This window comes from Engystomops pustulosus, chromosome 6 (genome assembly GCF_040894005.1).
Source record: "Engystomops pustulosus chromosome 6, aEngPut4.maternal, whole genome shotgun sequence".
NCBI classification, from domain to species: domain Eukaryota; kingdom Metazoa; phylum Chordata; class Amphibia; order Anura; family Leptodactylidae; genus Engystomops; species Engystomops pustulosus.
The window spans coordinates 24,955,711-24,970,893 of NC_092416.1; the positions used below are offsets into that span (position 1 = coordinate 24,955,711).

General features: G+C 52.5%; 1 protein-coding gene across 6 annotated transcripts; it reads right to left on the reverse strand.

Moving 5' to 3' along the window:
- Positions 1-1,375: 1,375 nt before the first annotated feature.
- Positions 1,376-15,180, reverse strand: PROSER3 (proline and serine rich 3). 6 transcript variants are annotated; one of them, XM_072155142.1, is made up of 13 exons: positions 15,000-15,180; positions 13,716-13,782; positions 6,594-6,702; positions 6,038-6,300; positions 5,246-5,382; positions 4,854-4,912; positions 4,579-4,667; positions 3,964-4,118; positions 3,708-3,892; positions 3,167-3,622; positions 2,534-2,687; positions 2,372-2,456; positions 1,376-1,545 (listed from the first exon to the last, which is right to left on the reverse strand). In XM_072155142.1, the coding sequence occupies exons 2-13, from the start codon at positions 13,724-13,726 to the stop codon at positions 1,494-1,496; spliced, it is 1,755 nt and encodes a 584-aa protein (XP_072011243.1). In that variant the 5' UTR covers positions 13,727-13,782; positions 15,000-15,180; the 3' UTR covers positions 1,376-1,493. The 6 variants fall into 6 exon arrangements, with proteins under 6 accessions (XP_072011243.1, XP_072011246.1, XP_072011245.1 ...); XM_072155145.1 differs by having other exon boundaries at positions 3,964-4,091; positions 15,000-15,179; XM_072155144.1 differs by having other exon boundaries at positions 2,372-2,453; positions 15,000-15,179.
- Positions 15,181-15,183: the final 3 nt, after the last annotated feature.

Genomic DNA, 15,183 nt, shown 5'->3' on the forward strand with positions numbered 1-15,183 from the left:
CATTACAACAGAAATTTTTAAAGCCGAATTCTGGGGTATAAGGGATATTTAAATTCAACTAAATGTAGTAAAAAATTGCAACAATTTATTTTTTTTAAAGGAACAGTAGAAGAAAGAAACTCATGCGACTGCAGGAGCAGACTACACTGGGTTTCTTTGTAGTCTGTTACCGTGGAGACAAACAAGTTTAAATGTTAACTTTAGACAGAAAAAGGTATGGAATTTTTTCAGGAAAACGGTTTGCAAAGTTGCTTTATTTTAGCGTTAGACTGATAGGAATGCATCTGTGTCTAGCTGCTAACACCACCTCCACACCCGAGACTCCTGCAAGCAAGCTCCTCCCCCCCAGCACATAAGATTTCAGCATTCAACATGGCGACTCTTCTTTTCTGTCATTGTATGGCCCCTTGCACTCAGCCGTGTGATCACCTGGGCATAGCATACGGCGCTCCCCACCGCTCCATAGGAAGCCTTACAGCTACACCATAAATCCAGCTGGAGATAGGACTCGTCCTATCACTTCTGGCGCGGTCGTGAGGCTATGTCACAGTACGGTGGGCAAATGGATGACCCATTGAGGTGAACCTGGCCGTGTGCTACCTGTATAAAAACAGTACAGTACGGGTAACACACACTAGGGGCCTAAAGGTAAGAGGTTTACATATAACCCGAAATGTGTGTTCACAACTTACTTTGAATAGCCTCTGCTTGCTGTCCATGAATGGAAACGGAGATCTCTCCCTTTTCATACAGATGATGAATTATTAAATCCTTTATCAAAATCCATCATGATAAACCAGGGACATGATAGATCCAGGCACTGTGACTGTGATAATCTTCTTTTATCTGTTATCCATGGCCTCCTTCCTTCAAAAATAGACTTGTAATATTATGCTAATGAGCCAAAAGTGCTCTGGGGTGGGGGTTATCAAGAGCCCCTACGTGCTGACACTTCACAGGCTGTCACACTGTGCAGGAGCACTTACCCCTCCCACTGTGTGAGGTTACATTAGGAAGTGGAAGGGGTGAAGTGCTGAAGATGTAACAGCTTTTGAAGCTACAGCACAGAGGAGATCTGGTAACAACCCCCAGAGCCCTTCTAGCACATCATTTTAAAAAATGGTTTTCGAAGGAAGGAGGCCATGCATAAGACCTATAAGGAGATTACCACAGTCCCTGTGCCTGCATCTATGAGTAAGTGCCCCTGGTTTTATCATGATGGATTTTTGATGGTAGTTTTCCTGTAATGTATACATCAGGCAGGTTATGGATACTGGGTTCACCAAGCGGTTGTAGAGGTTCCGATCCCAGACATCATCATATTCATCAGCGCAGAATATGTTGGCGGCATATAAATAAAATTAAAACTGACAAATTTGTCTCGTTCTTTTATTAAGAAAATTAGAAAACATTACTCATTAAATATATAATATAGTATGTACAGTAATAAATATTACTTCTATCACACACACGTGAGAGGTCGGGGGATGGGATCACTGGTCGGGGTCTTGCTTCTCCAGTTCGGCCAGTCTGGAATCCACTGCCCTGGGGAGAAAATATGTGATACCAAATGTTAGTCCGGACCGACAAGCATCTCACAACTACTACTGCTCTACTCTAGAAGTTAGTTAATATTATGCTCTAGTCACAACCAGAGCTGCATTTTCAAAAGATTTTACCCCACTAAATTCCTAGGCCCCTCACAGGTAGAAATGTTGCTTCTAGCTTTAGCTTATATGTGAATCACCTTATCACCCTTTAAACTAATATATACATAGCTTCAAAGTCATGTGTAAAGGAGCAATGAAGAGTCATATATCACCTGAGATGAGTCAAGTTCAGAGGCTGCAGGGGGAGGGGGTTAATTTAATCCTTTATCTTTGGTTCTATAGCACCTAGAACCGTGCTGTGGTGTCACCATAAAGATAAGAATCGCCACTGACCTTAATGGAGGCACTTGTGGCACGATGACAAAGTGTCACCTTTAAGAGTTTTACTTATCCCCCTTAAGCCCCCTCTATACAACCCAGGGTGTTTTCTCCATATTGCTGCTTGTTTAATGGGGTTATATCTAGTGACAGGTTCCCTCTCCGCTCAGTGTGATTACACCAGCAATGTGTAATGTGTAGCATTAAAGGGATATTCTAAAGTTTACTGCAGGATATTTTCTCTGAATAGAAATGCCTTAAGCCCCCTCTATACAACCCAGGGTGTTTTCTCCATATTGCTGCTTGTTTAATGGGGTTATATCTAGTGACAGGTTCCCTCTCCGCTCAGTGTGATTACACCAGCTATGTGTAATATGTAGCATTAAAGGGATATTCTAAAGTTTACTGCAGGATATTTTCTCTGAATAGAACTGCTGCATTACCGGATTCTGGATCGCAACGACTCGCGTTGGATACGCAACACCTGAAGCAGGGGGTCATCGGCGAAATCTGTGCCATCCGAGTCTGCTGTGTAAGAGGGAGGAGAGGTCAGAAGTGATACAGACTGATCACTAGAGAATAACCCAGTGTCACGAGGCCGTTACCTTCTGCTTCCTCTAGAAGATGAGCGGCAATCTCTACCGGCTGCAGATCAGCATCGTCCTCCTCCGTGGAGGGGGTTAAGGGTCGTATTCGCTCTCTTTTCTCAGTCTTTGGTTTGGGAGATGGTAGAGGAGAGAAAAGTCTCTCAGAGATCACCTGTCGTGTCACGGGGAACCAAGAGGAGAAACCGGACGTGAAAGGTGAAGCACAGAACGGGGGCTACATGATCTAATACATGCTAATAATCATCATTACATTAGAGTATGGGATAACTCCGGACCCCACACGTTCTGGCATTACACAGTTGACCACTAAACTGTGATACTATAAAGGGGTTTCTATCTTCATGATATTTATGACCAATCTGTGGTATCAGTGAGGCTTCACAGAATTAACAGCTGCAGTTACACAGTTCAACCACTAAGAGAGCGGAGCTGTTCTTCCAGCTTCTTCCTCTATGGGGCTGATCAGTGCCAGACTTCCCCTGGTCTCATACAGGTGACCCATAAACCTGGTCTATCATGAATTTGGAAAACCCCTTTTAGCATTTCACAGTTGTCATTTGTTAGGAAGGTGCGGGTCAGGAGTGATCCTATAAAGTCCTCATGAAGCTCCTGTGGTTTAGGACATTGTACCTGCTCCATGGCTCGATGAACTGGCGACTCCGGAACGTTTCTTGCCGGAACCTTCTGACTTATTTCGGCCTTGTCCCTTTTCCTCCTGCTTCTGTCTCCTTTAGCTTTTATCTTCTTCTCCTCCACCGGCTGAGTCTTCCTCTGCAGTTCAGAAGATGCCGCCTGATGCAGATTTGGCTGCTGCGCCGTGCGTCCTACTAGTAGTGTCTGATCCCTGCTAGGCCTAGCTGCCGCATGAACCACCTCCTCCTCTCTCTGCTTTACCTGGGCGACATTCTGCCCATTCTGGCTGCGGGCACAGGGCAGGATATCACACAGGAGGTGCAGATGTGGAGGGACATTCCCGGGGACCTGGCTATGGCAAGAGATGGGGATCTGTGGCTGTGACGAAGCACTAGGGCTCTCTACTGTCCCTTGTGGTGATACTTGGTAAACCGTGTCCTGTGTGTATACGACCTGTGGAGAGCAGGGTGACATTACATGGATGGTGAGGAGGCCCTTGAAGCGAGGTACAATATCACCATTTGCCTCGTGTACACACCTGCTTTGGGATACGGATTGGTGGCGATGGGCTGCGTTTACGGGTTGTGGTGGGCAGAGTTCCTTCTCGTGCCTGCTCCATCTTCCTGCGCAATCGCCACTGGTACAATATGTCATCCTCGGGGGCTAGTTTTGTGTTGGCTCGGATGGACGGGAGGTTAGGTTGTAGAACAGGTACCACAGGGGCTATTAAAACAAACAAGGGTTAAATACTCCAACCAATGGAGTCCAGTGTGTGTGCATGAAGACAATCTTACTACCGGTGTCCAGTAGTGGCGCTCTTGTCCTGCTGGTGCTGGCACAGTCTGAGCTGGTGACATTGGACCCTGGGGAAGACCCCAGACCTTCAGAGCTTACAGGACCCACGCTGCTCAAGGACGACTCGCTGCCACAGGACACAAATACAGGGAAACTGATAAGATGGATTACTATGGAGTGATCCAGGAGACTTAAAGGGGTTTTCCACCTAATATAAATGCGTGTATAGCAGTGTTGTGTGTGTTCCTGAGAGGGAAAGAACGTGGACCTTAGTGAGTGAAAGAAGCAGGTATGTGAATGAATGGATGAAGCTGAATGTACGGTGCTTGTGTTACACCAATAGGAAATTTTTAATTGGTGTAAAATATACATATATTTTCTTTTTGTTGGGTGTGCGTCACATAGTCTGAAAAATACGGTAACTCCCCCTCTGGCACCAGGCGCAACGAAAAGAAAGAAAGGAAAGAACAGCTCCAGTCACTGTGTAGTGGCCACACTGTGTTACTGCAGCTCAGCTTCTTTTGTGAACCAAACCAAAGGAATTATCTTCCCTATTACATCAGTGTCTAATCGTTATTGAAGTCATATACATACATGATATGTGATGGGCTCACCTCCGCAGTATAAGCTTCCCTGCTCGGAGCTGGAGGCCCGCAATGTCCACATCCTCCGGACAAAGCCTCGAGTCATTCAGAGAACTGTCCTAAAGAAAGAGGATATGAGAAGATACCTTAATAAGCATAGTGAAACCTCTCCATGAGCCCCTCGCTGTGAGAAGACCACTCCCACCTCCAGACCACAGATTTTCAGTTCCTTCCTATAATATACATAGCGACCATCTACTTTGAGAAGATCACCCCCATAAGGACCACATTGCAGTTTTAATTACCTCAAGGGTAGGGGTCCTCTCCAGACTGTGCGGAGAAGACGCCAGAGGAGCTGAGGTTCCTGCAATAGCAAACAAGAGTTAAAAGGTTTAAATGTTCGGCCATCAGTATGTTCTAGCAGATACAATCTATGGCCCCATTCACACGACCATATGGGCTCCCCATTAATCACTCACTGGACTGTGGCCGAGCCGCCCAGCGGCTGTGCTGCACAACACAGGACAAGTGCTATACTCTGCCCGATTTGCGGCACGGCCACTCGACTTTCAATGGAGGGAGGAGGGGTGAGGAGCGCTCACTCCTCCTCCCCCTTGCCATGTGCATGAGGCCTGTGGCCAAAACATTTATAACAGGAATCTTCATAGGCTACTATAGGACACTAAGTCCTGCTCACCCGAGTCTGGCCTAAATCTTTGTACTTCTGGGCTATCAGGCGATTCCTGCAGCCACCAAAAGTCTTTTAGTCCAGAGCATGGAGGAGAGCGCTCCCTGCGACTGGCAGGACGCCCACTGCGAAATCTTGCTATGTACCTGTCACATCAAAATTAGGTTACAATGTGTTTTAAAATAACAGACAGGGAAATATAGTAGTAATAATATGAACATAGCCTCAAGGCCAGAGAGTATTAGAAACAGTAATACAATCCACAGATGCACTCAGTATTCTGCTGCTGGTGCAGTCACTGTGTACATACATGACATTAGAAATCCTGTACTAATCCTAAATTACATCCTGTATTATACCCCAGAGCTGCACTCACTATTCTGCTGCTGGTGCAGTCACTGTGTACATACATGACATTACTTATCCTGTACTGATCCTGAGTTACATCCTGTATTATACTCCAGAGCTGCACTCACTATTCTGCTGCTGGTGCAGTCACTGTGTACATACATGACATTACTTATCCTGTACTGATCCTGAGTTACATCCTGTATTATACTCCAGAGCTGCACTCACTATTCTGCTGCTGGTGCAGTCACTGTGTACATACATGACATTACTTATCCTGTACTGATCCTGAGTTACATCCTGTATTATACCCCAGAGCTGCACTCACTATTCTGCTGCTGGTGCAGTCACTGTGTACATACATGACATTACTTATCCTGTACTGATCCTGAGTTACACCCTGTATTATACTCCTGAGCTGCACTCACTATTCATTATGTTCAGTGTTAATACCTGGCAAGGACGGATTCTTCAGACCCCGGGGTTCCCTGCTTGTCAGTCATCTCACTGTTGGAGGCAGCAGACCTCTCATCCCGTTCTGGAGTCTTACTGCTGCTCTCAGTAGAAGGCCATGATTCATCAAAAGGTTCTGAAGAGTCTGACTCAGGAAGTCCACGTACAAGTCGCTGGGATCCCACAAGGAAGCCGAGATCCGGGGGGCTGAGAGCATCAGAGAGATGGTGAGGAAGTGGCCGGAGCCGTTCCGGACTGAGAACCTGGACAGAGATGCACAGGATGAGATCAATTTGCATGGAGCTGTAATATTTTGTACAGCGCTCTCGTATCCATTCACTATCCAGAATGGAAACCATGGAACTGCTCATGGTGGATCCATATTGGTTAAAAACGGAGGCCATGATGCCAGTGTGAAGAGAGACAGAACGAAGGAGAACGCTGATCTAACAATCCAGCAACTATTAGTCATATGGACGCAAGATTAGGAAATTCCCAGATTATTTTTGGTTTACATCATTTTATCAGAAGTTAACCATTTGTTTGCTCCACTTACGGTTTGTTTCTGCGCTTCTGTCAGGGTCTGGGACGTGGAGGGGTGATAATGAGTCCTAGTCTTGGGCTGGACTGGGAAAGGATCTCCCTGGTTGGAAAACACAGCGACGCTGCAAAAGACATGACAACCCTGAGTCCTGTATATATATACATATATTATATATATCCTATATCATGAACACACTACATCCATCCATCACCAGAACTTTAGAACCTTCAATACACAGAAGTCCTGCAGGTACTGATATGCAGCCTCTATGTAGTGGACCCACTCATAACATAATCCACATGAGGCCAGGATGCAGAACATGACCCAAAACTGTATGCTGCTCCATCCCATGAGTCCTTTTCCCATAATGCATCCAGACATCCTCTCCTCCTCAGGGAGACAGGAGCCATAAGGCCAGATGTCCATCTTCCTCATGGTTCTTTTCTGTAAATCATATAGCCAGTCTCAGCAGAAGCTCTCTGACCCCTCTGTGACTACACCCCCCATACACAGCGAGCTGCCATGTCCTGTGTGTCCTGACACCTTTCTATCATAGCCAGCAGTGGTCAGTGGTCAGCATGGGTGCTCTGACCTATCTGTGACTACACCCCCCATACACAGCGAGCTGCCATGTCCTGTGTGTCCTGACACCTTTCTATTATAGCCAGCAGTGGTCAGGGGTCAGCATGGGCACTCTGACCCCTCTGTGACTACACCCCCCATACACAGCGAGCTGCCATGTCCTGTGTCCTGACACCTTTCTATCATAGCCAGCAGTGGTCAGGGGTCAGCATGGGCGCTCTGACCCCTCTGTGACTACACCCCCCATACACAGCGAGCTGCCATGTCCTGTGTGTCCTGACACCTTTCTATCATAGCCAGCAGTGGTCAGGGGTCAGCATGGGTGCTCTGACCCCTCTGTGACTACACCCCCCATACACAGCGAGCTGCCATGTCCTGTGTGTCCTGACACCTTTCTATCATAGCCAGCAGTGGTCAGGGGTCAGCATGGGTGCTCTGACCCCTCTGTGACTACACCCCCCATACACAGCGAGCTGCCATGTCCTGTGTGTCCTGACACCTTTCTATCATAGCCAGCAGTGGTCAGGGGTCAGCATAGGCGCTCTGACCCCTCTGTGACTACACCCCCCATACACAGGGAACTGCAGTGTCCTGTGTGTCCTGACACCTTTCTATCATAGCCAGCAGTGGTCAGGGGTCAGCATGGGGCGCTCTGACCCCTCTGTGACTACACTCCCCATACACAGCGAGCTGCCATGTCCTGTGTGTCCTGACACCTTTCTATCATAGCCAGCAGTGGTCAGGGGTCAGCATGGGCGCTCTGACCCCTCTGTGACTACACCCCCCATACACAGAGAGCTGCCATGTCCTGTGTGTCCTGACACCTTTCTATCATAGCCAGCAGTGGTCAGGGGTCAGCATGGGTGCTCTGACCTCTCTGTGACTACACCCCCATACACAGCGAGCTGCCATGTCCTATGTCCTGACACCTTTCTATCATAGCCAGCAGTGGTCAGGGGTCAGCATGGGTGCTCTGACCCCTCTGTGACTACACCCCCATACACAGGGAACTGCAATGTCCTGTGTGTCCTGACACCTCTCTATCATAGCCAGCAGTGGTCAGGGGTCAGCATGGGTGCTCTGACCCCTCTGTGACTACACCCCCCATACACAGCGAGCTGCCATGTCCTGTGTGTCCTGACACCTTTCTATCATAGCCAGCAGGGGTCAGGGGTCAGCATGGGCGCTCTGACCCCTCTGTGACTACACCCCCCATACACAGCGAGCTGCCATGTCCTGTGTGTCCTGACACCTTTCTATCATAGCCAGCTGTGATCAGGGGTCAGCATGGGCGCTCTGACCCCTCTGTGACTACATCCCCCATACACAGCGAGCTGCCATGTCCTGTGTGTCCCGACACCTTTCTATCATAGCCATCAGGGGTCAGCATGGGCGCTCTGACCTCTCTGTGACTACACCCCCCATACACAGCGAGCTGCCATGTCCTATGTCCTGACACCTTTCTATCATAGCCAGCAGTGGTCAGGGGTCAGCATGGGCGCTCTGACCCCTCTGTGACTACACCCCCCATACACAGCGAGCTGCCATGTCCTATGTCCTGACACCTTTCTATCATAGCCAGCAGTGGTCAGGGATCAGCATGGGCGCTCTGACCCCCCTGTGACTACACCCCCCCATACACAGCGAGCTGCCATGTCCTGTGTGTCCTGACACCTTTCTATCATAGCCAGCTGTGATCAGGGGTCAGCATGGGCGCTCTGACCCCTCTGTGACTACACCCCCCATACACAGCGAGCTGCCATGTCCTATGTCCTGACACCTTTCTATCATAGCCAGCAGTGGTCAGGGATCAGCATGGGCGCTCTGACCCCCCTGTGACTACACCCCCCCATACACAGCGAGCTGCCATGTCCTGTGTGTCCTGACACCTTTCTATCATAGCCAGCAGTGGTCAGGGGTCAGCATAGGCGCTCTGACCCCTCTGTGACTACACCCCCCATACACAGGGAACTGCAATGTCCTGTGTGTCCTGACACCTTTCTATCATAGCCAGCAGTGGTCAGGGGTCAGCATGGGGGGCTCTGACCCATCTGTGACTACACCCCCTCATACACAGCGAGCTGCCATGTCCTGTGTGTCCTGACACCTTTCTATCATAGCCAGCTGTGATCAGGGGTCAGCATGGGCGCTCTGACCCCTCTGTGACTACATCCCCCATACACAGCGAGCTGCCATGTCCTGTGTGTCCCGACACCTTTCTATCATAGCCATCAGGGGTCAGCATGGGCGCTCTGACCACTCTATGACTACACCCCCCATACACAGAGAGCTGCCATGTCCTGTGTCCTGACACCTTTCTATCATAGCCAGCAGTGGTCAGGGGTCAGCATGAGCGCTCTGACCTCTCTGTGACTACACCCCCCATACACAGCGAGCTGCCATGTCCTGTGTGTCCTGACACCTTTCTATCATAGCCAGCAGTGGTCAGGGGTCAGCATGGGGCGCTCTGACCCCTCTGTGACTACACTCCCCATACACAGCGAGCTGCCATGTCCTGTGTGTCCTGACACCTTTCTATCATAGCCAGCAGTGGTCAGGGGTCAGCATGGGCGCTCTGACCCCTCTGTGACTACACCCCCCATACACAGCGAGCTGCCATGTCCTGTGTGTCCTGACACCTTTCTATCATAGCCAGCAGTGGTCAGGGGTCAGCATGGGTGCTCTGACCTCTCTGTGACTACACCCCCATACACAGCGAGCTGCCATGTCCTATGTCCTGACACCTTTCTATCATAGCCAGCAGTGGTCAGGGGTCAGCATGGGTGCTCTGACCCCTCTGTGACTACACCCCCATACACAGGGAACTGCAATGTCCTGTGTGTCCTGACACCTCTCTATCATAGCCAGCAGTGGTCAGGGGTCAGCATGGGTGCTCTGACCCCTCTGTGACTACACCCCCCATACACAGCGAGCTGCCATGTCCTGTGTGTCCTGACACCTTTCTATCATAGCCAGCAGGGGTCAGGGGTCAGCATGGGCGCTCTGACCCCTCTGTGACTACACCCCCCATACACAGCGAGCTGCCATGTCCTGTGTGTCCTGACACCTTTCTATCATAGCCAGCTGTGATCAGGGGTCAGCATGGGCGCTCTGACCCCTCTGTGACTACATCCCCCATACACAGCGAGCTGCCATGTCCTGTGTGTCCCGACACCTTTCTATCATAGCCATCAGGGGTCAGCATGGGCGCTCTGACCTCTCTGTGACTACACCCCCCATACACAGCGAGCTGCCATGTCCTATGTCCTGACACCTTTCTATCATAGCCAGCAGTGGTCAGGGGTCAGCATGGGCGCTCTGACCCCTCTGTGACTACACCCCCCATACACAGCGAGCTGCCATGTCCTATGTCCTGACACCTTTCTATCATAGCCAGCAGTGGTCAGGGATCAGCATGGGCGCTCTGACCCCCCTGTGACTACACCCCCCCATACACAGCGAGCTGCCATGTCCTGTGTGTCCTGACACCTTTCTATCATAGCCAGCTGTGATCAGGGGTCAGCATGGGCGCTCTGACCCCTCTGTGACTACACCCCCCATACACAGCGAGCTGCCATGTCCTATGTCCTGACACCTTTCTATCATAGCCAGCAGTGGTCAGGGATCAGCATGGGCGCTCTGACCCCCCTGTGACTACACCCCCCCATACACAGCGAGCTGCCATGTCCTGTGTGTCCTGACACCTTTCTATCATAGCCAGCAGTGGTCAGGGGTCAGCATAGGCGCTCTGACCCCTCTGTGACTACACCCCCCATACACAGGGAACTGCAATGTCCTGTGTGTCCTGACACCTTTCTATCATAGCCAGCAGTGGTCAGGGGTCAGCATGGGGGGCTCTGACCCATCTGTGACTACACCCCCTCATACACAGCGAGCTGCCATGTCCTGTGTGTCCTGACACCTTTCTATCATAGCCAGCTGTGATCAGGGGTCAGCATGGGCGCTCTGACCCCTCTGTGACTACATCCCCCATACACAGCGAGCTGCCATGTCCTGTGTGTCCCGACACCTTTCTATCATAGCCATCAGGGGTCAGCATGGGCGCTCTGACCACTCTATGACTACACCCCCCATACACAGAGAGCTGCCATGTCCTGTGTCCTGACACCTTTCTATCATAGCCAGCAGTGGTCAGGGGTCAGCATGAGCGCTCTGACCTCTCTGTGACTACACCCCCCATACACAGCGAGCTGCCATGTCCTGTGTGTCCTGACACCTTTCTATCATAGCCAGCAGTGGTCAGGGGTCAGCATGGGCGCTCTGACCCCGCTGTGACTACACCCCCCCATACACAGCGAGCTGCCATGTCCTGTGTGTCCTGACACCTTTCTATCATAGCCAGCAGTGGTCAGGGGTCAGCATGGGCGCTCTGACCCCTCTGTGACTACACCCCCCATACACAGCGAGCTGCCATGTCCTGTGTGTCCTGACACCTTTCTATCATAGCCAGCAGTGGTCAGGGGTCAGCATGGGCGCTCTGACCCCTCTGTGACTACACCCCCCATACACAGCGAGCTGCCATGTCCTATGTCCTGACACCTTTCTATCATAGCCAGCAGTGGTCAGGGATCAGCATGGGCGCTCTGACCCCCCTGTGACTACACCCCCCGATACACAGCGAGCTGCCATGTCCTGTGTGTCCTGACACCTTTCTATCATAGCCAGCTGTGATCAGGGGTCAGCATGGGCGCTCTGACCCCTCTGTGACTACACCCCCCATACACAGCGAGCTGCCATGTCCTGTGTGTCCTGACACCTTTCTATCATAGCCAGCTGTGATCAGGGGTCAGCATGGGCGCTCTGACCTCTCTGTGACTACACCCCCCATACACAGCGAGCTGCCATGTCCTGTGTGTCCTGACACCTTTCTATCATAGCCAGCTGTGATCAGGGGTCAGCATGGGCGCTCTGACCCCTCTGTGACTACACCCCCCATACACAGCGAGCTGCCATGTCCTATGTCCTGACACCTTTCTATCATAGCCAACAGTGGTCAGGGGTCAGCATGGGCGCTCTGACCCCGCTGTGACTACACCCCCCATACACAGGGAGCTGCCATGTCCTGTGTGTCCTGACACCTTTCTATCATAGCCAGCAGTGGTCAGGGGTCAGCATGGGCGCTCTGACCCCGCTGTGACTACACCCCCCATACACAGGGAGCTGCCATGTCCTGTGTGTCCTGACACCTTTCTATCATAGCCAGCAGTGGTCAGGGGTCAGCATGGGTGCTCTGACCCCTCTGTGACTACACCCCCCATACACAGCGAGCTGCCATGTCCTGTGTGTCCTGACACCTTTCTATCATAGCCAGCAGTGGTCAGTGGTCAGCATGGGTGCTCTGACCTATCTGTGACTACACCACCCATACACAGCGAGCTGCCATGTCCTGAGTCCTCATAGCAGTAAATTGGCTGATCAGCATATTATAATTACATACCACATCAGTAGAGGTATGGAGGGGGTCACTATCAGATTTGGATATAGACACTCCGCCTGGAAAATGCGGTATCGGTGACGGGCGCACAGGGCTCATGTATTATTAAAGGTACAGATCAGCTTTCAGCCAGGAGTATAGACAATAGGAGAGGTGAAAAGGTTCACTGCCCCAGAACTTACACGGCGGCTTTAGCTTTAAATGGTACAACTAGTTATTATCCAGGAGTATTCATAGCATTATACTGTGCACCCCCTAGCTGCAGCTATGTGACTGGACAGCTGTTCTTTTATATACCTGCCCAATTTGGGGTTTCCTGAATAATTAATGCACTAAATCTAATCTGGAAGACTCCTTTAATACAAGGACTGACACCCAGACTGAAGTAGTGCGCACGGGATCAAGGCAGAAGCAAATACTCTGGAGGATATTCAGAGGGTGATCATCCTCCAGCAACTAAAGCATTGCAGGTTAAAAAAAATGTCTCCTTTCTACCAAAAACAGCGCCACACCAGACCATGGTTTGTGCCTGTATTGCAGATCAGCTACATACTAATGAATGGAACTTAGCTGTAATACCACACTCCACCTATAGTCAGGGGAGGAGCTGTTGTTTTTCAACCACTGGACAATGACTAAGTAAAGCAGCTTCTCTGTGTCCTGTTGCTGCTCCTTCTTTCTCCTTTAGTGAGCAGTGTTTCTGAAAGTCATGTGATATCACATAGGTGCACGGCTCCTTATATCACACAGCTGTATGTTATACAGAGTCATGCACCTGTGTGACATCACATGACCAGGGATCCGTGTTTATCCTGTGGAAGTAAACAATTAAACTTCCTATAGATTGACAGCAAGCAGAGATCTGTAAAACTGTAAGGAACTGATACCGAAATTGTACAACTCCTCATTAGACAAACAAAGTTTACTATCATCATTTGATTTATTTATGAAATTTTGGTGAAACATTAGTTATGCTGTAAGTGGTGGTGTTGGGGCGCCCAGCAGTGGGACCCCCAGTGATAAGACACTTTTCACCTTGTAGTGGAGCTTTTATCAGCAGAGGACAAATAGGAAGAGATCAGTGACCGGTCACACACCTGCTCTTCATGGCTGGGGATCCCTGCAGCGTCCTCCTGTCTCACAGACTCCTCTACGTCTCTGACCCTAAACACAGAACATTTCTTTTTAGAATTAATGACGCCCGCGCAGCCCCCCCACCCCAGAGGGGGCCCGGGAGACGCCCGCGCAGCCCCCCCACCCCAGAGGGGGCCCGGGAGACGCCCGCGCAGCCCCCCCACCCCAGAGGGGGCCCGGGAGACGCCCGCGCAGCCCCCCCACCCCAGAGGGGGCCCGGGAGACGCCCGCGCAGCCCCCCCACCCCAGAGGGGGCCCGGGAGACGCCCGCGCAGCCCCCCCACCCCAGAGGGGGCCCGGGAGACGCCCGCGCAGCCCCCCCACCCCAGAGGGGGCCCGGGAGACGCCCGCGCAGCCCCCCCACCCCAGAGGGGGCCCGGGAGACGCCCGCGCAGCCCCCCCACCCCAGAGGGGGCCCGGGAGACGCCCGCGCAGCCCCCCCACCCCAGAGGGGGCCCGGGAGACGCCCGCGCAGCCCCCCCACCCCAGAGGGGGCCCGGGAGACGCCCGCGCAGCCCCCCCACCCCAGAGGGGGCCCGGGAGACGCCCGCGCAGCCCCCCCACCCCAGAGGGGGCCCGGGAGACGCCCGCGCAGCCCCCCCACCCCAGAGGGGGCCCGGGAGACGCCCGCGCAGCCCCCCCACCCCAGAGGGGGCCCGGGAGACGCCCGCGCAGCCCCCCCACCCCAGAGGGGGCCCGGGAGACGCCCGCGCAGCCCCCCCACCCCAGAGGGGGCCCGGGAGACGCCCGCGCAGCCCCCCCACCCCAGAGGGGGCCCGGGAGACGCCCGCGCAGCCCCCCCACCCCAGAGGGGGCCCGGGAGACGCCCGCGCAGCCCCCCCACCCCAGAGGGGGCCCGGGAGACGCCCGCGCAGCCCCCCACCCCAGAGGGGGCCCGGGAGACGCCCGCGCAGCCCCCCCACCCCAGAGGGGGCCCGGGAGACGCCCGCGCAGCCCCCCCACCCCAGAGGGGGCCCGGGAGACGCCCGCGCAGCCCCCCCACCCCAGAGGGGGCCCGGGAGACGCCCGCGCAGCCCCCCACCCCAGAGGGGGCCCGGGAGACGCCCGCGCAGCCCCCCACCCCAGAGGGGTCCCAGAGTTGCAGTGAATGAGCACACATGTCTCATATAGAATACATTGCCTCATATTCATACAGGACTATGGAGACAAAAATAGAAAGGCACTTAAGAAGCCGCAGTGTTTAGACACATGTGTACACATCACCGGTATCCGCCATTGCTCGTTACCTCCACTTCTCTCCTGCACTCGAACCTCCCGCCGTTTCCGGCCCCAGGTCTCCTAGCAACTGTCATCCTGACGCAAAGCATTCTGGGATGTAACCTCCCTTCCAACGGCCGTCCGAACTACATTACCCGTCATCTCTTTAGCGTAAAGTCTGCGTCTTCCCAACGTCCTAACGCACGTACGAAA